This window comes from Mustela nivalis, assembly GCF_964662115.1.
Source record: "Mustela nivalis genome assembly, chromosome: 5".
Taxonomy (NCBI): Eukaryota; Metazoa; Chordata; class Mammalia; order Carnivora; family Mustelidae; genus Mustela; species Mustela nivalis.
In genome coordinates, this window is record NC_139024.1 from 7,974,834 (window position 1) to 7,997,520 (window position 22,687).

Consider the following 22,687-nt stretch of genomic DNA (forward strand, 5'->3'; position numbering starts at 1 on the left):
CCTTCCCCAAAATTCACTGTTATATTTACTAAAAATGTTGATACCCACTAGAAAAAAGTCACACATAAAATATTATATAAAAGAGTACAGGGAGGGGCGCCTGGGTGGAGCAGTCGATTAGCATCTAACTCTTGGTTTCGGCTTAGGGTTGTGATCTCAGGGTGATGAGGTCAAGCTCCACTGAAGTTTTTCTCTCCCCCCTCCTCTGCTCTGCCCTACTGTGCACTCGCACTCTCTCAAAGTCAGTCTTAAAAACCAAAAAAAATACAGTGGTTTACTCTTTCCAGTTCGTATCTATGGAAATTATTCTATGTATAAGTCTTCTAAAAATACACCTAGTTGTATCACATTGTACTTAAAATACATATCTGTATTTCCAAATTTAAAAATACATAATGCTTATATTTATGTAAGTTGGCATTACAGCATTATAAATAGCACTGTTAAGTCAAAAGAAAAGTATGTATTCAATTTTTCCTTCTGAGTGGTGCTGAATCACAGAATGGTATAGGTGGAAGGTGCCTGATCAAGTCCAAACTGCTTATTTTTGAAATTACATAAGCTAACTGTCCAAGGATACAGTTAATTCAGTGCCAGAACTTAGACTAGAAAAACAGTTCTCAAGCCTCCTGACTCCCAATCTAGGGCTTTTTCCACCACACCAGAACCCCACTACTTACATATGAAACCTTCAATTTCCACTTCAGTTGTATTACTTACTAGCACACTAAAAATACATTTCTAAAATATGAAATACAGTTTATTAGCATTAAATGCATCACTTTCTTCACACCCAGAGTAGATGTGGTTCAACATCCTGCTACACACTAAGGCTTAAATAGGATTAAAGTTAATTTATAAACTGATAATTTCTACCATAAATTTAGTAAAAAATACAAATCATCTGGATTGGGAATATATTTACTATTTCACTGAACAAACAGAAGTAATTTTTATTTAGCTTAATGAGATTTTCTTAAGTAACTCATCTTAAACAAAAAAGCACAACTGTTTATTCAATGTAAGACCAGTTTCTAAGATAACTGAAGAGGGATAAAGCATGTCATGGAGTTATATACACCACGGGCTGGGATCCCTAAAGAAAACACGACTCTGCAACACTGACATAGTATTTAGGCTTACAAAGTGAACTGCCCTCATCTGCACATTTAATCTTGGCCCTTCCTTGTTGTTTTTGCTCCTGCTGCCCTTTCTGCAAAACCTTACTCTGTAACTGAAAATGAGTTGTTCAGCTTTTCTGTGTAGGGAAGAGTTGTAAAAAATGTGACTAGAAATGGTTAGGTTCTAGTTCAAACAGCCTTAAAAACCTGGGATGAGAAGACAAAGGGTGATAGAGCATCACCAAAGGCTCTGATCAGGCACGATATGATCAAACTGCCAGAGTATATATAAAATAGCTGGAGAATCACAGGAGTGTATCAACAGCATACACTGTCTAGGTAAGTGTTAAGAAGTCTAAGAACTATATGTTGTTTGAAAGGAGCACCCCTCTTGACCAGGATCCAATAGGCCCTCAGTCCTGACATAGGGGTACCATGTAGTATCTAACCATCATTAAAAAAAAAAGTATATGAACTACAAGAGCAAGAGTAGGACTCAAGAAGAAAGAATTCAAGAGACACTGGTGCTATGAGATATAACTGTTGGCACAATCCACTCACACTCTATCAGCAGTCAGCCCTTTGAAGCTAAGAGCATCCTTTACGTGTGACAAGCATCTAGCAGAATGCCATGCAAACAGACACCTAAAACTGGGTAGAATCTAGGATCCTTAGTAACAGAAAAAGAAAAGAATTAAAGAAATGTGAAACTCTATAGAGACACAGTGCCCACTCCATTAGATATGAAAATCTAAGAGGGAAAAAAAAATTTTTGTTGAAGGGATAGAGCGGGTGTTACAAATAAAGAAAACTATATTCAAACTACTGGACTAGACTTCCTGGAACTGTATGTCCAGATTAAAAAAATAACCAAAGGCTGGGATGGTCAAGAGTTGAAACTGCAGAAAGTAAAGGTATGTGATTACTGAGAAAAGTAATTTTTTTTAAAAGATTGTATTTATTTATTTGACAGACAGAGATCACAAGTAGGCAGAGAGGCAGGCAGAAAGAGAGAGGGGGAAGCAGGCTCTCTGCTGAGCAGAGAGCCCGATGTAGGGCTCGATCCCAGGACCCTGAGATCATGACCTGAGCCGAAGGCAGAGGCTTAACTCTCTGCGCCACCCAGGTGCCCCTGAGAAAAGTAATTTTAAGAAATAAAAGGACTGTGGGCACCTGGCATCCCAAATAAATAAAATCTTAAAAAAATAAAAGGACTGTGACTGAGCCCTAAAGAGCACTATACTGGTGAGAAAAGAACTGGGAATAAGACTGTGTCCCATAGGGGACGCCTGGGTGGCTCAGTGGGTTAAAGCCTCTGCCTTCGGCTCAGGTCATGATCCCAAGGTCCTGGGATCGAGCCCCACATCCGGCTCCCTGCTCGGTGGGGAGCCTGCTTCCTCCTCTCTCTCTCTCTCTGCCTGCCTCTCTCCCTACTTGTGATTTCTCTGTCAAAATAAATAAAATCTTAAAAAAAAAAAAAAAAAAAGACTGTGTCCCATATACTATCAGTCTCCAATGACCATCAGTCTCCAATGACCAGAATATTGCCTTCTGCATTAGATTTAATAAACAATGTATCAGACCAACGGAGAGCATGCAATTCAGTCCCTTGGGCAGCTCAGTCAGTCAAGCGTCTGCCTTTGGCTCAGGTCATCATCCCAGGGTCCTGGGATTGAGCTCCGCATCAGGCTTCCTGCTCAGCAGAGTCTGTTCTCCCTCCACCCTGCCCCCCTGCTTATGATCTCTCTCGCATATAAATACATAAAATCTTAAAGGAAAAAAAAAAAAGCAAGCATGCAATTCAATTTTGGGCTTGTGAGTTTGAGCCCCACATTGGGTATAGAGATAACCTCAAAGAAATTTTTTAAAACCTCAGATTTTCAAAATTAGAATAGATAAAATTACCTCTACTTTACATAACGTATATGCAAACACTAATAAAAAAGAACAGATAAGACTGCTGAAGATAGCATATCACTGAACCTAGACTCCACCTGAGCTGAATGACCAAATTTGTCACTGGACTTCAGATCCATGTAGTCATGGCAAATACTACAAAGGAAAGCTGTAACATTAAAAGCAGATACGGAAGAAGTTACTGATACTAACAAAAAAATCTTATACATAGAGGTCAAGACAGAAAAGAAGACAGTCTGCTTAGCAAGGAGCAAGTGCTTCTTATACCCTCAGGCATCAAGAAAAGTATCCGAATCGATATACTAACTCTCCTATCATGGAAATTTCAGAGAATAACTTAAAATTTATAACTTCCTGGCCAAAAAAAGTAATTTTTAAATCCAACAAGGGGGTGATCTACCAAAATTTTAGCATAATTATAGTTTAAGAGATATTCACTTATAACATTAAGTTTGTAAAATTAGCTAAATACCAATACATGTAATTATGCAGACTAATATTCAATTCCTCAAAAAGACATGAAACATCCAAAATACTTACTGTACACTCTTGCATCTCTTGCTCCTTGGTTGCTAGTCGCATTACAAGGATGTTTTCCCTGCGAGCAGACTCTTGTTGCTGTTGCTTTAATTTTTCTTCAGATTCCCTTAACCCAGTGACATCATTAGCTGATGAATAAAGAAAAAAAAAATTCCAGAATATTATGAAATATAATTTCAGGATCAAAATGACGTACTCAAAATAAAGTTCTGACTACCTTTAAGAATAATAAAAACAAGGGCAAAAAAATTCATCAAGTCTTTTGTTTCTATCGTACTTTTATAACAAAGAAATTTGTTCTTGATCATTAGTGTTTTTAGGAGATAGTGGTGTTAAGAGGCTTAAAACCACCTAATACTACATAGAATTATGTTATTATACAATCTACCTCCAACAGAACACGGGAACTTCATTATCTGCATCTGTCTATACCATAGTGTGTCCACAAAGTCCTGACTACATTGTTCGTAACCTATCTGATGAAAACATGCCAATAACTGCATAAACAATTATCACTTAAAGCATTCACCATACTGGGTGGCTCAGTCAGTTCAGCATCTGGCTCAGGTCATGATCTCAGGGTCATGAGACTGAGCCCCACATGGGACTCAGGGCTCTAGGAGGAGTCTGCTTGAGATTCTCTCCTTCTCCCTCTCTCCCTCCTTTGCTCAAGCACATGCACAGGCATTCTCCCTTTGCAATAAAATCTTTTTTTTTTTTTAAGATTTATTTATTTGACAGAGAGATCAGAAGTAGGCAGAGAGGCAGGCAGAGAGAGAGAGGGAAGCAGACTCCCTGCTAAGCAGAAAGCCTGATGCGGGGCTCAATCCCGGGAGCCTGAGATCATGACCTGAGCTGAAGGCAGAGGCTTAACCTACTGAGCCACCCAGGCACCCTTAAAATAAAATCTTTAAAAATAAATAAATAAATAAATTTTCCAGGGCACCTAAGTGGATCAGTTGGTTAAGCGACTACCATCAGCTCAGGTCATGATAAGGCCCTGTGTCAGGCTTCCTTCTCAGCAGAGAAGCCTGCTTCTTCCTCTCCCTCTGCCACTCCCCCTGCTTGTGCTTGCTCTCTCCATCCCTGATTCTGTTAAATAAATCTTAAAAAACAACAACAACAACAAAAAAAAAACAACTTTCACAATATTAATACCTATAGATTATAATATAGTCATATAGTAATTGAAATTTCAGGGTATTAAGCTTTCTGAACTTGGAAAACAATATTGCTTTGTATACTCACAAATAGTATGTTACTGCTAACTCAGTGAAAAGTGACAGAAACTAAAATGGTATGAAATTATTAATCTTTGTTGGTATTATTTTTCAGCAGGTTTTGAAAAATCTGTATATATGTGCCTATACCCTACTGTTACACATTAAACTCTCAGAATTTATTCTGTGTTGCTTCTATGTATCTCCTTTCTTAAACTAGTAACTCTTGCTTCACTTCCAATTCTTTTGTGGAAAGACTTACAGACACATCAAGGAAAGTTTCAAGTAGTTGTACATTTCCCCATCTCTACTCTCAGACATCTGTATGTAATTCTACTAAAACAATTATGCTATTATACAATTATTACATATCAGTCTTCCCCAAATGACTGAGTTGCCATTCTTCAAGAAAAGGGATCATGATTCATTGACCTATTTCATAGCAGCAATAAAGTGAGTGCTTGGGAGAGTTCTTTAACAAAATGCTTCAATGAAAATTACAATTGCTTAGGGGAACCTAGTTGGCTTAGTTGGATGAGCGGGAGACTTTTTTAAAATAAGATTTTATTTATTTGACAGAGAGAGAGACACAGCTGGAGAGGGAACACAAGCAGGGGGAGTGGGAGAGGGAGAAGCAGACTTCCCGCCACTGAGCAGGGAGCCGAATGTGGGGCTCCATCCTAGGACCCTGGGATCATGACCTTAGCCGAAGGCAGAAGCTTAACGAGTCAGTCACCCAGGCTTCCCAAGCTTGACTCTTGATCCCAGAATCATGAGTTTAAGACCCACACTGGGTGCAGACATTACAACTGCTTAGTAAAACCAATCACCCTGTGTCTATAACAAAAATCTAAAAGGAGATAATCACATAATCTTTAGAAAGGTAAAACTCAAACTTACAATTAAGATCTGTGTACTTGCCCTCCAAAGCTTGGACATATGCTTCATATTGTTTCCATCTAATACAAAAATAAATTTGTACATTAGTTGTCACATTAATACTCCCAGAAAAATCACCACACCTAAACTTATAAATTTAAGTAATGACAAGAATTTCACTATGATTTTTAACCAATAATGAAATTAGCCACTTCTTTATTTCTTCTCAACTTACAGGAACGAGGTAAAAGAAAATACAGAAAAAAGTATTCTCTGCTGAGAATATACCAAGTATGTTCCTTTGGGTCACTTCACCCACCTTATAGGACTTTGTATCACTGAGTCTCAGCACGATGCCTTGATTACAAAAGCGAAGTAAAAAACTTACTACTTTCAAATATACTGTCTACCTCAAACAAATGGCACCTAAGAAACGTGCTTAATTGTAAAGGACTAAAAGGTTCTTCAGCTTAGCTCTTTCATGAAAATACCATAAAACGAAAGCAGTGGTTCAAAGCAGTATTTTTTTTTTGTCTGTAAAAAAGGGAGAATATACTATTTTCCAGGACAATTCTTTAAACCACACCTACTTGGCAGAAACAATCTGCATAAACGACGTATACTATCTGAGTATGAAGGAATCTTTCTTCCTTGTTATATTCCTCTACCCTCAAAATACAGGCTATGCTAAAGCCTGGTGATTACTGTTGAAAACAAGGTCTCCAGTCTTATGTTTAAGCAACTTACAAAAAGTAACATGACCTGAATGTCTGCTATCCTGCTTCCTGAAAACCTATGCTTTTCAGCTGCTCTTCTGTTACAGCTATCAAAATTTACAGTTGATCCGTGAACAGTGTAGGGTGGGGGTTTAGAGGTGACAAACCCTACAGTAAAAAATCTGTGCATAACTTCTGAATCCCCCAAAATTTAACTACTAATAGCCTACTACTGACCAGAAGGAAACCTTACCGATAATATAAACACTTAAGTTACACACATTTTGTGTATATATATTATATACTACATTCTTACAATAAAGCTAGAGAAAGAAAACATTAAAAAAAACAAACAAACAAGAAAATACTTAAAGTACTACACTGTACAAAATCCGCACATTAAATGGACCCACAGTTCAAACCTGTGTTGTTCAAGGGTCAATGTACCTTTGATTTTAGAAAATCTTTCTATAAAATTTCAATAACTCTGATAGCTTTGCTATGAGATGTATTAATACTATACCATAATAAAAAAATTCCCATAATACCAAACTAATCCACCTTTTACATGCTTCCTTCCTTTCCTCTCTCTCTCTCTGCCTGCCTCTCTGTCTACTTGTGATCTCTCTCTCTGTCAAATAAATAAATAAAAATCTTAAAAAAAAAAAAAAAAGATTTTATTTTTTATTTTAAAGATTTTATTTATTTATTTGACAGAGAGAAATCACAAGTAGACGGAAAGGCAGAGAGAGAGAGAGGGAAGCAGGCTCCCCACTGAGCAGAGAACCCGATGCGGGACTCGATCCCAGGACCCTGAGATCATGACCTGAGCCGAAGGCAGCGGCTTAACCCACTGAGCCACCCAGGCACCCCTAAGATTTTATTTTTTTACCTGAGAAAGAGAGAGAAAGTGCGCACGCGCGAGCATGAACAAGGGGTAAGGGTAGAGGAAGAAGCAGTACCCTGCTGAGCAGAGAGCCCGATGTGGGACTTGATCCCAGAACCCTGGGATCATGACTTCAAGCTGAAGGCAGATGCTTAACGACTGAGCCACGCAGGCACACAGGCATGTTTACTTTTATGGTCCCTAGGACACAAAACAGGAATTTCACTCAGTATTTGGGATGAATAAAGGTTTTTTGTGGAGGCTAAATAAGATCTATTTTAGGAACGCCTGGATGGCTCAGTCAGCTAAGCATCTGACTCTTGGTTTGGCTCAGGTCATGATCTCACGGGCTGTGGGACTAAATCCAGTGTAAGGCTCCACTCAATGGAGTCTACTTGAGATTCTCTCTCTCTTCCTTGCCTCTTCCCCCACTCGTGCTTGCTCTCGCTTGCATACTTTCTAAAACAAATCAATCCTAAAAAAGGAAGAACTATGTGTTTAGAAGAACAGAAAAACATGAAAGTTCAACCAGTTTTGTTTTGTTTTTTAAAAATTTTGTCAGAGAGAGAACAAGGGAGAAAGCACTAGCAGGGTGAACAGCAGGTGGAGGGAGAAGCAGGCTCCCACTGAGCAAGGAGCCCCTTGTGGGACTTGATCCCAGAACCCTAGGATCACGACCTGAGCCAAGGGCAGACGCTTAACCAACTGAGCCACCCAGGCATCCCTCAACCAAGAATATCCTTATCAGGACAACAGGAAACACAGAACAGTTAAATAAGTAACACTTCATTTAAAATCACCAAGAGAATTAATGAGAGGGAAAAAAAACACACTTTAAAGTCATACATGAGAATCCCCTAAAAGAAGTTAACTGACCTCAAGAATATAAACTGCAGAACTTAAAAATCTTAAAGGTAATTTAATATAAAAAATTATTCCTATGAATTTTATTTATTATATTACTGATTTCTTTCCCTACAAGTATGTCAAGAAAAAGACTGGGCACACTAACCAGAGATACAAAGAGAATATCAACATGTGAGTGGCAGTATAGCACAAGCATGGGTTTACACCTCAGCAGGAGGACAAGTGTTTTAGAATACTAAGAATTTAAATTTCATGTATGGGAAAATAAATGCATGCAATGAAAAAACAGTTCTTTGCATGAAGAAGATAAAGAGTTTGTCCACAATATGAACAGCTAAGGAAGGTGGGAAATTATCAGACTCCAGTTAACAATGGAACATGCCATCTGCATCTGCCTATTTTATAAAACACCTCTTCGGGAGGGCTGGGGTGGCTCAGTTGGTTAAGCATCTGCCTTCAGATCAGGTCATGATCCCACGGTCCTGGGACGGAGCCCAGATTCTGGCTCTGGAGTCTGCTGCTGCTTCTGCCCCTCTCCAGCTCATGCTCGCTTGCTCGCTCTCTCTCAAAATAAATAAATCAAAACGACTTTGTCATCTAAAAATTACCATCTAAAAAATTTATCACCCAAAGTAATAAAATGTAAAAAGAACAAATTTAAGTTAGACAATACAAAACATGCACTGATCCTGTTTTATGCTAAAGAAATAAATAACCTTAATGCTGTTCCTGACTCGGCTTTTCAAGACATTTGTAAGATAACCACAGAAATTCCGAGCTTGGAGTAACCTTTGAAAGTAATTTAACTCAACTCCCTAACTTACAGAGGAGAAAATGATACAAAGTTATATGAACTGACCAAGGTCACAGTTATAAGAAAGAGTAACTTTGCTATCAATAAATAATGTATTTCTTCCATAACTAAACATGGCACCCTTTAGGACTACAACTTTTTCACACCTGAAATAGAAAAGGAAAAAATAATGACATCCAAATAAGTCTACATTTTGATCAACTGAAAGCTTTCTGAGAGTAGGGTCTTTCCCCACAGCAAGTTCTACACATGAAGTACCAATGCATAAAGTTAAAATTCTGAGTTATCTTCCCTCTGCAAGAAAAACTCAGGTTTTCCTAGCCACCTAGGAGTTACCCAAGCTGGTACTTTAAAGTGTTTGATGTTTTTTAGTTCTTTAAAGTGTTATGTTTTCCTCAATGTTGACATAATAAAAAAACAGACCATAGAAAATATGGTCAAAAAGTACAATAAATGATTTGAGAATGTATTAATGTTAAAAACAAAACAATATAACTTAAAAATAATTATAGCATAGAACCACAATATGTTTTATACAAAGTATTTTATATTTTTGATAAAGACCATTTTACCTTAGAATTAACTCATCTCGTGCCATAACTTTGAAGTCTGTTTCACTCAGCCGAACCTATATATAAAGAGAATTAAAATATGAACTGACTGCTCTTCCTAAAACTTTAAAATATTAAATACCACTGGCTCTTATGTTCTTCATATTTTTATAGACAGGATCTTAACCTTTTTGTCCCCTAATTGCTCATTTCTGGTATTGGGAATATCCTTAACTACTGAAGACACACCAAGTCCCTCCCAAAGGACCACTGTGCTGAATTCATACGAAACCTCTCGAGAGCCCCAGGTTAAATGGCTCAGTACATATTACTGTTTTTAAAAAATTCTTATTGTTTTTAAAAGGCACATTACTTATCTTTAATACAGGCACCATTCTTAGGGAAATGCAAATTAAAAGTTCAATGGGCTATTGATACACATTATTAGAATGACTTAAAAAAAAAAAAGTGTTAACACCAAATGCTGGGGGAAGATGTAGAGAAACCAAACTTTCACACACTGCTGGTGAGAATATAAAAGGGTACAGCTGCTATGGAGAATATTTGGTAATTCCTTTGGAAACTAAAAACGGATGTGCCATACAACCAACCCAGCAGTTGCATTCCTAAGGATACATCTCGAAGAAATAAAAATATTTATTTTCACAGAGAAATTTGTACACAAATGTTTACAGCTTTATTTGTAGTAGCCCCCAAACATCCTTCAACTGGTGAATAAACTATTATATAATCATATCCTTGGAATACTACATTCACCATTAAAAAGAAACAGCCTATGGACCAACTTGGACAAACCTCCAGGAAATTGTACTGGGTAGAAAAAAAAAATTTTCAGAAAGTTACATATAATGTATGACTTCATTTGTACATTTGTGAAATAGCTAATTAGTGAAATGGAGACTTATTAGTGGTTGCCAAAGGTCTGAGATGGATGGAGTTACAGAGGAATGGCAAAATGGAAGCTTGTGGTAATGCTTCCGTTACCTATTTTGGTTGTGGTGATGGTTATATTAAGTTACACATGATAAAACTACACTGAGCTAACATACACAAACACACACACTGCACATATAAGCTCTGTGGATTGTATCAGTGTCAAGCTCCTGGTTTTTATATTGTTATATAAGATGTCTGATAGTTATGCAAGACTAACATTGAAGGAGGCTGGATGAGGAGTGCCACAAACCCCCCGTACATTTCTTTGCAACTGCTGGTATATCAACAATTATTTCAAAATAAAAAGTTAAAAAAAAAAGGTACAATATTCTAGCTGAAACTGTTCTGTAAATTGAGAAGTATTAAGTGTTTCTCTATACCAAATGAAGATTGTAAAGGCTAGGCACCTCTCCTGCTTTAGCATGAAATTAACGTTTCATAGGTTTCAAATTACAACACTAACCGTAACATAGTACCATGACGGAAGAGGGAAAATCACTGTACCAAAATATATTAAAAGTCTAACAGAAAGCACACAGTTAATTATGATTATTAAAACACAGTAAAACTCTACTTCATGAATAACTGGACTCCCAAAACTCAAGACAAATTTCCATAATACTTATCATCTAAACTATTCATTTAAATACTCACTGGTTAATAAGCTCATACCCTCCATTTGAAGTACAAATTACTTTCAGAAACTATATTATTTTGCAACTCTGTGCATGTGTGTGTGTAACAGTGACTACAGTAAATTAAGTTGGGGAAATAGTTAAGTTAGGGAACTAGACCAGGGAGAAAATGAGACTAGAAAACAAAAACTTCAGAGGATAAGATAGAATCGAAGAACTAGCTACATAACTCTTTGTTGATCTATAAAGAGGTGGTTTTACCTTACAACCAAAGAGATTTAAAAAGTACAAAAAAAAGAGTAAGTAACAAAGTTGTGAAGCAATCTTTTTTCACGTTTACAGTTATGCAGGTGGAAATATTCACATGGCAAAGATTAAGAGCAGGTCACAGAGATATAATTATACAAGTTTTTCAAAAACTGAAAATATTCTAAAAATACATTATATACAAGATACAATGTCTAACACATTACACACCCAAAAATGTTAGTAGTGTTATAAGGCAAGAGAGTAAAAGATAACAAGTAAAGACAGTCCTTTCATCTCGATTAACTGTCTCCCCCCGTCCCCCAAGGACTTAGAAACTGCAGGAAAAAAAAAACACACCTTTTTGGGAAGAGGTTCCTCGTTGGTCATCTTGAATCCTAGAAAAAAGGGGCAGAGAGAAGAGGTTCAACTGATGTCCTTTCAGTTAAGGCAGGAACAAGAAATACTGGCTTTTCCAAACCAATTTATTAGGGAACTCAGTTTGAACCAAATCATTAGATTATTTAATAACAGTTTTAGATTTACAGAAGTTACAAAAATATTACAGGGTTCCTGTATACTCCACACCCACCTTCTCCTTTACTAACAGATTACCACTATTTTCTTAAGTTATTAAAAAAAATTCCTTTGTAAAAAAGTTAATCATTCCTTTTGATGGCCCTATAAAGGACTGAAATGTGACTTTTCAATGCATTCTTGTAACTGCCCCATGAGAAAGACAAATCTTACATAAGTGACATCACTGTGCTAAAGTCAGACAATGACCTCAGGCAGTATCCCAGGCATCTTGCTGAAAGGATATTAAGTATAGTTCCAGTTGCTAAGCCTTTCCTTTTACAGTATCATGTTGTTCTAGTAAGGTAGATAGAATCTATCATCATAATTCACTACTGTGCAACACTTATATGAGATTTAACCTATATAAAAATATTCCTAGGGGCGCCTGGGTGGCTCAGTGGTTTAAAGCCTCTGCCTTCAGCTCAGGTCATGGTCCCAGGGTCCTGGGATCAAGCCCCGCATCAGGCTCTCTGCCTGCTTCTCTGCCTACCTGTGATCTCTGTCAAATAAATAAAATCTTAAAAAATATATATTCCTATACTGTTTAATTTCATGCCACAGAATTTGTTATCTCGAATTAGTTGTTACAAATTTTACTAACTCTACTGCAAAAGATATGTTATACAATAGAAAAACTTTCATTAAATTTATTATGCTCACTGAAAACACTTCTACTTCCTAATATTCAAATAAGAACACAAGCTAATTTAAATTTAATACTAGGTTTTATTTCCAACAGCACTGTCATGATTCTTCCTCTTATATTTTTTATACTTCTTTGATATTCACTTTGCTTACTCATACTTATTACAAATCCCAAACTATTAAACATTTAACCAAAGAGAAATAAGTCAAGGAGATGCACAGCATGGTAACTATAATTAGTAATACTGTACTGCATGTTTGGAAGTTGCTAATAAATCCTAAAGGTCTTCACAAGGAAAGAAGGAAAATAATTTTTCTAACAGTGTGGTAACAAATGGCAACCAGGTTTAAAGTGGGGAGCATTTCACAGAATATACAAATATCCAACCATTATGTTGTACACCTGAAGTTAATTGACTTTCCATGTCAATTATACCTCAACTTTTAAAAAATTAGCCAAAGAACTTAGAGTGAATAACTGAATTTTTTTTTCCAAGATTTTATTTATTTATTTAAGAGAGAGAGAGAGAGAGAAAGACAATGAGAGAGAGCATGAGCGAGGAGAAGGCCAGAGAGAGAAGCAGACTCCCTGTGGAGCTGGGAGCCTGATGCGGGACTCCATCCCTGGACTCCAGGATCATGACCTGAGCCGAAGGCAGTCGTCCAACCAACTGAGCCACCCAGGCGTCCCGAAAAACTGAATTTTTAAAAGCTACTGGACTTCCTATTATTTGAGATTCCTCAAAAGAAGACAATCTTCTTCTTTTTTTTTTTATTAAACATTTTATTTATTTGACAGACAGAGATCACAAGTAGGCAGAGAGGCAGGCAGAGAGAGAGGAGGAAACAGGCTCCCCGCTGAGCAGAGAGTCCGATGTGGGGCTCGATCCCAGGACGCTGGGATCACGACCCGAGCCGAAGGCAGAGGCTTTAACCCACTGAGCCACCCAGGCGCCCCAAGAAGACAATCTTCTGATACCATTTTTTATGCTACATACTGTCCCAACTCTGTAAATCAGAAATTCCAACCATATACTGCCACTAAAACCTCATTTTCAGACTAGATATACTGTACATTTTAGGGGAAAAAAAACATAAATTGATCATATATCACTGGCTTATTCTATCTTTAATAATCTTATCACTGATTGCAGCAATTAAAAACCTGAGTATGTCATTTTCTTCTGAGCTAATGAAGCTGATCAAGCCTCTGACCAATATTTATGAAGACATAACCATATTTCCACAACTTAAGGTCTGTATATTTTTCTATTTTTTTTTCCTTTAAATGGGTCTCTGTTTACTTTAGACTTCTTATTGCCCAGTTTATTTATTTATTTTTTTTAAAAGATTTTATTTATTTATTTGACAGACAGAGATCACAAGCAGGCAGATAGGCAGGCAGAGAGAGAGGAGGAAGCAGGCTCGCTGCTGAGCAGAGAGCCGGATGCGGGACTCGATCCCAGGACCCTGGGATCATGACCTGAGCCGAAGGCAGAGGCTTAACCCTCTGAGCCACCCAGGCGCCCCTATTGCCCAGTTTATATTCTCTGTTGGAAATAATGGACAGCTACTTAGTGACTATCCTAACATGACACCAGTGATTACAATCATTTGGGAAACAAACCTTCACCTTGTTTATCCCCACAGAGATCTACTTCTGTTATAGTATGTTTAAAGTACATTCACTCTACTAGACTGCAACCTACTGGAACCCAGCTATCAAGCTCGGCATTTCCTTGGAATACCCCACTTGTCTGAGCTAAATATACTAGGTAAACGTGGATTCTAGCCATTGGAACTTTTAGCCAATTTAATTAGTATATATGTACCTATACATGCCACTAATCTGATTAAATCCTTCTTAAAGTAAGCTCCCCATCTCACTCAAAATAGTGCATGCCAATCCTCTGCTATCCCTTCACATCATGCTTTATTTTTCTGCATAGATTCTTATAATGATCTGATATTTTACATATCTGCTTCTCCCAATTATAAAATTAGCTCCATGAGAGCTGTTTCATTCACTGCTGACGCCACAGTACACAGTAGGCACTCAAACATATGCTGAATGGAAATATGAACAAACGAATTTGCTTCAGTTACTACTGAAATCATAACAGTAAGCTAAATAAGTCAATCTAATTTTCCCCCCAAAATAAACAAGATGACATTCTGTAAAATTTTGAGAATAAATGTGAAACCTAATATAACAAATACTGTGGTAAGAATGCTGTATAAATAGTTAAATTTTCCACTATACTACCTGTTAACTAGTTAATGGGCACTATAGCTACTCAAAATTTTAGTTATAAAACCTAAGCAATATAAATTCCAGTTATAAACTAGTAAATGCTTCTATAACATGACATTTTGCCTAGGTTTATTTGTTCATTCTTTTCTTAATACATATTCAGGTTATTCCATTAAAATAAAATTAATTGCAAGCCTAATTAACAACAAGTAAGACTGTTTTTAAAAGGCATTGAAAGGACTAGGAAACACAGGAAAGAAGTTCTAGTAATCCTGCTTTTCTATAAGAGGGTGGCATACCTTAAAACCAAAAAAGCCACAAAACCCGAGCCTCAGTTTCCCCTTCCCCAAGGCTCAAAATGACTGAGCTTCTTCTAAAGATAAACATTAATCTTTAGCATGATGACTAGCACAAAATAAGCAATTATTTCCTTCTCCCCATCAATAAACAAAGACTCTCAATTACTACTTCTTGAAAAAACTGAAGGGAGAATTCAAAAGCTGACATAACAATGAAGACCTGTTGCTCCTGTCTATTTTTTTTTTTTTTAATGATCTATTTATTTGAGAGAGAGAGAGAACGAGTGCGCGCGAGCAAGAGACTGGGAAAGTAGAAAAGGGAGAAACACACTCCCTGGTGACCAGGGAGCCTGATATGGAGCTTGATCCCTGAACTCCAGGGATCAAGACCCGCCTGCTCTTGTCTTTGTTTCTAAGTCCCACTGCAGAATTCTTGGTGAGCTCGAGTTTTTATTTTTTTATTATTTTTTTATTTTTTAAAGATTTTATTTATTTGTCAGAGAGAGCGAGCCAGCACGCGCAAGCAAGCAGAGTGGCAGGCAAAGGCAGAGAGAAAAGCAGGCTTCCCGCCTAGCAAGGAGCCCGATGTGGGACTCGATCCCAGGACCCCAGGATCATGATCCAAGCTGAAGGCAGCAGCTTAACCCACTGAGCCACCCAGGTGTCCCAAGCTCGAATTTTTAAAACTCTAAACAAACATTGGTTTATATTCTCTTCTAAAAAGTTTGATAGTGGACAAACTTCAATTACATATCACTCTGAGAATATATATATTTTCTTTATAAAAATAAATTTATTGATTTGTGACATATGTCAAAGATAAATGCAGTTTTTGCATAAAGGTTTACATTCACGTTGACTCTGAGTCATGTCATTTCACATGTTATAGAATATGTGACATGGGAATTCAAAGGTTAAGCATTTTGAAAAATTCCTCCACTCAAAGTCAATCTCTCCTTCAGAGCCCGTATATGCTGTAAGAGTTAAATAAACAGCTTGGCAAAAGGCAAATTAGAACAGGTTTAAATTTAAAAGTATCAACACTCAACTACTTAGTCAAAATAGAACTTGGTTCTCAAATTTGATTTTCACATTGCTTGAGTATACTAAGAAAATTATTCCCCAAGGCAACTTTTTTTTGTTTTACTCTTTTTGAAGATTTTATATATTTATTTGAGAGAGAGAGAGATATCACAAGTAGGCAGAGAGGCAGGCACTGAGATGGGGGAAGGAGCCCCAACACGGGGCTCAACCCCAGGACCCTGAGATCATGACCTGAGCCAAAGGGAGAGGCTTAACCCACTGAGCCACCACAGGCACTCCAAGGCAACCTTTAAATTACAACTGAAAGCACAATAATCATCTAAAATCAATTCCAGATTCATGAAGACAGTGAACATCCCAGATTCTCAGATCTATTTTTGTATCAGAAAAATCAAATAACTAAGGGCCCCAGGGTGGCTCAGTCGCTAAGCATCTACCTGCTCTGCGGGTAGCCTGCTTCTCCCTCTTCCCACTCCCTTTGCTATGTTCCCTCTCTCCCTGTGTCTCTCTCTGTCAAATAAATAAATAAAGTCTTAAAAAAGAAAAAAGAGGGGCGCCTGGGTGGCTCAGTGGGTTAAAGCCTCTGCCTTTGGCTCAGGTCCTGATCTCAGGGTCCTGGGATCACGCCCCCCTGTTTCCCTCTCTCTCTCTGCCTGCCTTTCTGCCTACTTGTGATCTGTCAAATAAATAAAAATTTTTTAAAAAGAAAGAAAATAATAGAAAAACTGAATAAAATATCGAGTTGAATCCTGAATCTTGAAAGGGGAGGGATGAATATACACTCATTACTATGAGTCACACACTAAATAATCACAACTTTTCAAAGTCGAAGTTAGCCTCCATTTTCCAGATGATGAAAATGATTATGAGTCACTAAATGATTAACCCTGGTCAAAACACCATTAATAAATTGGCCGTTAGGACCCCAAACACAGCACCTCTCTAAAGTTAGTAACTGATAGAGATGGATTACTCTTCTACTCTCTCATTCTCAATAATGAATAAGCTTAACCAAAAAACAGAAAAGCAAAAGAGAAAAGAACTTAAAATTGGCCAATTTGGCTACCTTTTAGGAGGTTTAAGACTGGTTAAAACATGGTCTTAAAATTATTTAAAGGTTTCAGTTATACACATTCAGATAATCTCTGAAATTCAGATCTCAGAATCCCCATGTACTCTTGATGCTTTTGACACTGAGAAATACTTTATGATGGAGAGTTTGGTTTTGGTTGGCTAGGTGCCTAGCATCCCAGATCCCAGTACTTCCACGGCTCTTAGCATAATGACCTAAGTTATGCAACTCAGTTCTCTCTTAGAGAGATGAACACCAGCCAACATATTTTGAGAAAGCATGTACCTCATTGAAAGTAATTTTAAGTAAACTCAAGAAAATAATCTGACAGCATACAGCCTTGGCTCTGGTTAGGAATCAGATGCCCACCTTTTCCCAACTCTTATTCTTAGTCAATAGATCTTCAGCAAGTCACTTAACTCTGGGCTGCGGTCTCCAACCCCGGGGTGGTAGGGTACCAATTTTGCCTGTCTTACAAAGTGCTGCAGATCTCAACTCTCAAGAGCCATAAAAATGTTATACAAAGGATTTTGCAAATAAAATATCAACATCAAAAGATAATTTTAATGTGCGTTAAAAAAATTAAAACTAAAGAATATTTATTTGTAACGCCCAGTTCTAGCCTGATCAACCAGCTTAATATCCAATGGGATATACGGTTATGGGAATACTGAAAAGTTGTTCTGAGAGGCTGAATATCAGAAAACATTTAGAGGCAAAAATGTAGGAAATAATTTAAAAAATAAAAATGAGCATAAAATCAAACACTACCTCGGTCTAGTTTTGGTAAAACACCCATCAACTTAATTATAAGAGTAAACTACGTTTTTTTAAAGAGCAAGATAACATACAATTATATGAAAATGCAAAGACCACCAAGTACAGGATATTTTCAAGGGGATTCTATACTACATACATTCAAGAACACATGGTCTTTGAAAGCTGTAACACCCTGTACAAATATAATTATTACACCTCTTGTTTCCACACTGTAGAGCTACTACAGATTTTCTATATCATACAAACCAACTCATTTCTAACACAGAAAAATACGGAGCAGGCATGACTAAAAATTGAATCAGGAAAACTAAGATCTGATGAGCTGACCAGTAGTGCCTGGGACACGCTTTTACTACTACTTTCCTCCTTTGGGACTTGGAAATTCATTCTTAAGTTCCGCCACTGAGAAGTGAAAATACTGACCGCTTGACTATAGCTATCTGTGTAACACAAGGTAAGCTCTGAAGATCTCCGCAAATACACCCACCCAAACCCTTAAAATTAACTTCATCCTTATCTCCTGCCACCTGGTGGACTGCAATTTCTTTCCCCGACTTGCCTCATCAGGTGCTACTGAACGGCAGTATTAAATAAAATTTAGGTTATCTTGAAAAGATTATCCCACATCGTTTTTTTTCCTTAATGGGGGCATGAATGACGACAATTGCCCCTACCATAAAAAACTTAAATGGTCAGAACTTAAAAATTAAAAAACGAGAACTCGTGATAGACTCGTGACTTCCACGACCTACCTTCCTCAGTAACAGAATTAACTAAATTCTAAGAGCTAGAAAACTGGACGGGAGAACTCACGACTATAAATACACTCACGGAAATACTCTTCTCAGGGCAAAAGAACCGTCTCTTTACTTTCGAAACAGTTATTTAGGATTGTAACACAGTCCTCTGAGATCCAACTGACTTCATCAAAACAAGAACTTGGGACTTTTCCACTGTGTCCTCTACGGACTAACGAAATACGGTTTTTCAAAAATCAAGTAACAGCCTTAAAGGGACCCAATACGAGACTTTAAAACGGCACGAAACCCCCTCTCCACTGAATTAATAAAGAATTCTTTCTTCACCGAACGTATGCCATCACCGAAAAATGGAAGTCTTCAGGAGGATGCAGCCGCAGCAATAACCTACTGCGCGACGGGCAAACTGGTCAGCGAACACGGCTCTCCTTCCCCTGCTGGACTCGTTGGTGCCGCCAACCCTCGGGATCCAGAGCAGAGCCGGGAGGGGGCCACAGAGAGGCGGGGACACGACGCGCACCGAGGGGGCGGCCTCCCGGTAGGGCCGGCCCGCGGGAGCGCCCACCTCGCCCCCAGGACGGAGGATGGAGGCAAAATGGCCTCGGGGCGGCGGAAGTGTCCCCACAGGCGGGAAGGGGATGCGGCTAACGGGAGGCCTGCGCGCCCGGGAGCCCCGACTCGCCCTGAGAGCTCTGCCCGCCCCTTCCCCGGCAGACCGCGCCTCAGCCCTAGGGACCCCGAGGTCCTCGCGGCCGCTCCCGCCGGCGGCCCGCACCTACCTCTCCAGACGGAGGCCGCGCCGGCGCCGCCCAGTCACATAGGCCAAGGCCGCGCTGCCCGCTCGCCAGCCGGACCTCCAGACCGCACTACCCCCAGCCCCCGCGCTCCTCCTCCCGCCGCAGCCCCGGCGCTCCCCTTTATTTGCGGGTCTCGCTGCCACAAAATGGCGCTGAGGGAGGACGCGAGGCCCCGACGCCCCACCCCCTTCCCGCTCCTCCCGCCGCCCCGCCCCGCGCCGCCCCGCCCCGCCCCGCGCCGCCCGCGGCACCGCCCGGCCCCAACGCGCCGCAGCCGTCGCCCGCCCTCGTCGCCGCCCCGCCATGTTCGCGTCCGGCCCACTCACTGAGTCGCCTCCCGGACGCGGCCGCAGCCACCGGTCCGTCACGGCGCCCCGCCGCAGGGAGGAAAAGCGAAGGGACGGCACCCGCCCGGAGCCTCCAGGCCCTAAGGGAGGAGTTGCGCTTGGGTGGCACGCCCCGCAGATCCCGAGCCCTGCAAATTCGGCGGGGGCGGGGGGAGAAGCGGACCGAGAGGAGGGGTGGGCGACGAGGGCGACGAGGTCAGAGGTCAGCCGCGGGGCATCACGGGAAGGGCGGCGGGGGTCGCGATTGGCGGCGCGGGTTGAAAGCGCTCGCCCGGCCACCTGCGGCTGCGGCGCAGCCTCCGGCGGAGGAATCTGGGCCAGGCGGCGCGTGATTGGCCGCTTTGTGGTGCAGAGTCCATCGGTGATGCTTCCGCGCGCTGGCGGGCCAGGTGCAACCTCAGGATCCGGGCGCTGGGCGGGGAGTAGGGTCAGTTCGGGCTCCGCATAGTCTTGCTGTTTGGGAAATTAGAAACCAGTGTTCTAGCTTCTGAAACGCAGGCTCCCGGCTTCTTGATTCATCCCCAACTTGACATTCCGAGGCTAAACGGAGGAGCTACTGTGTAGCAGATGGGAGTTGTGCCTCTGTCAACAGCTCCAGGGGCACCTTGCAAACTCAGAAACGCGGGGAAGGCGAACCCAGTGAGTTGTTAATGAACCTTATGGAATACGTTTTGTAATTTGAACATGCTCCCTTACGCGAGACTTGGTGTCACCCGGACCATTGCGTAAGAACTACCTGCTAAACGTGAAACAATCTCTTAACTCTTACTACAGGGGGTCGGGTCACTCTTGACTGATGTTTCCTTACCCGGCTTTTCTGAAAGTGTTTATCGCTAAAGGAACTGCCCTGAAATGAAGTGATTTGTAAAGATAAGATTAAAATGTTCTCCTGATGGTCAAAGGGTTCGTGGTATATTCCCAGTAAATCAGATCGGTTTGGAGAAAATACTTGCAACTTGCCGCACAGGAAGTCTTGAAAAGTGAAAAATCAAAAATCCAGAGAGAACTTTTGGGCAAGAACGTGAACAGACAATTCACAGAAAAGAATAGCAGTGGTCCTTAGCTGTTTGTCCTCACTTATAATGGAAGTACACTTTGAAATTGCAACAGTGCTCATAAATTATTGCACTTTGAAATTGCAACAGTGCAACAGTGCTCATAAATTACTGCAACAGTGCTCATAAATTTCTTGGTGGCAACGGGAAAATGATTCAAGCTCTATTGAGCACCAATATGACATTTGCGTCTATTCTTATATCTTGCAATTCTACTTCTAACCCTAATCGTATTCTGAAAATACACCTCCACAGACAGAAACAAATATAGGCACTGTTACTTGTTGCAGTGTCATTTGTCACAACAAAAGTTTGGAAATAAGGCGAATGTCCTTTAATAAGGAAGTGGTTGGACATGATAAAACCATGCAGTGGAGTACAATGTAGCCATAAAAAAAGAATGAGTTGCTTTGGAATGAGTCCCAGGTTATAAGAAAAATTGTAAAGATAGGGAGTCTGGGTGGCTTAGTAGGTTAAGCATCTGCCTTCAGCTCAGATCATGATCCCAGGGTCCTGAGATAGAGTCCTGCATTGGACTCCCTGCTCATCGGGGAATCTGCTTCTCCTTTGCCCACCCCACCCCCAACTCTTGCCCATGCCACTGCCTTCTCTCTCTTTCCAAAAATAAAATGTTGAAGAAAACACTAAAAGATATTTGGAAGGATATCCTAGAAACAAAAATGGTTACCTACAGGGGATTGTGGAAAAGTGCAGGGGAAAGGAGTAGAAGCCAGACATCTGATTTTGAACGTCTAAAGTTTTACATAGCCAAAAAGTAAATAAAAAAGGAAACAAAGTAAACCCAGCATTGAAAGCAAATTGAAACAAACTTAATTTTAAGTCAAATTGGTAACATAATTAATGTTTATACCCAGAGAAAAGAAATATTCCTCCAGGGTTTTTGAACATAGTACCCCAGCAACATCTGTGGTGGGATATATTCTAAGGATGAAAAAGAACAATAAAGGAATCTTAAGCTTCTCTAAGTGGTTTACAATTAATGGCAATACTGTTGCTGTCGTTTTGAAACTATATGTATTATAGGATAATGGGAGTATTATTGTAATGTATAACTTTTAAGCAGAAGAGAAAATGAGGTACAAATATAAATCAAGGAATTTCATAAAAAGCCTGTCATACACTTAAATTATAGGTATCAATTCGAGTACATAATTCTAAAAGTACATTTCCTATTTCTGTGCACTGAAAAGGCCAAGAAGCACTAGGTTAACAAACTGTCCCAAGGGATTTTCCAGGATGCTGCATTTTCAATGTTAAAACTGGAACTGTCAGAGGCAAACCAAGATGGTTGGTCACCTTCAGGAACCATGAACACACTTGCCCTCCAGATCATGGTTTCTAAATTCCATTTCTCACTAAATAGATCCAAAACTCTTTTTGGAGAATTGGCTGATTCCACAGTGGGGCAAAGAAAGTACAGGATGAGTCAGACATTTTGTGCCTGAATGCAGAGGAAGTGCTTAGGCTGATAAAGATATGTCAAACCAGACTCAGAAGAACAGGCAAAACTGATCTATAGGGACTGAAGTCAAATCCATGCTTGGCTGAGGGTGAGGGGGAGGAGCATGAATCAACTAGAAAGGAAAATGGGGAACTTTGGGGGGTTATGGAAATATTCTATATCATGATTAAGGTGATGCTTACACAGGCTTTATAGATATGTAATATAGATATATAGATATATATG

General features: G+C 39.6%; 1 protein-coding gene across 3 annotated transcripts in view; it reads right to left on the minus strand.

Moving 5' to 3' along the window:
- WTAP (WT1 associated protein) overlaps positions 1 to 21,552 on the minus strand; it is a 30,527-nt gene extending 8,975 nt beyond the window's left edge. Inside the window, exons 1-5 of one of the 3 annotated variants that reach the window (XM_082729526.1) lie at positions 19,904 to 21,552; positions 11,710 to 11,747; positions 9,533 to 9,588; positions 5,699 to 5,757; positions 3,579 to 3,706 (exon numbers count right to left, since the gene is read on the minus strand). In XM_082729526.1, coding sequence (XP_082585652.1) covers positions 3,579 to 3,706; positions 5,699 to 5,757; positions 9,533 to 9,588; positions 11,710 to 11,739 — 273 coding nt within the window. In that variant the 5' untranslated portion in view covers positions 11,740 to 11,747; positions 19,904 to 21,552. Of the gene's footprint in view, positions 1 to 3,578; positions 3,707 to 5,698; positions 5,758 to 9,532; positions 9,589 to 11,709; positions 11,748 to 19,559; positions 19,771 to 19,903 lie in introns of those variants that run through there. The other 2 variants (XM_082729525.1, XM_082729527.1) reach the window with 2 other exon arrangements.
- Positions 21,553 to 22,687: the final 1,135 nt, after the last annotated feature.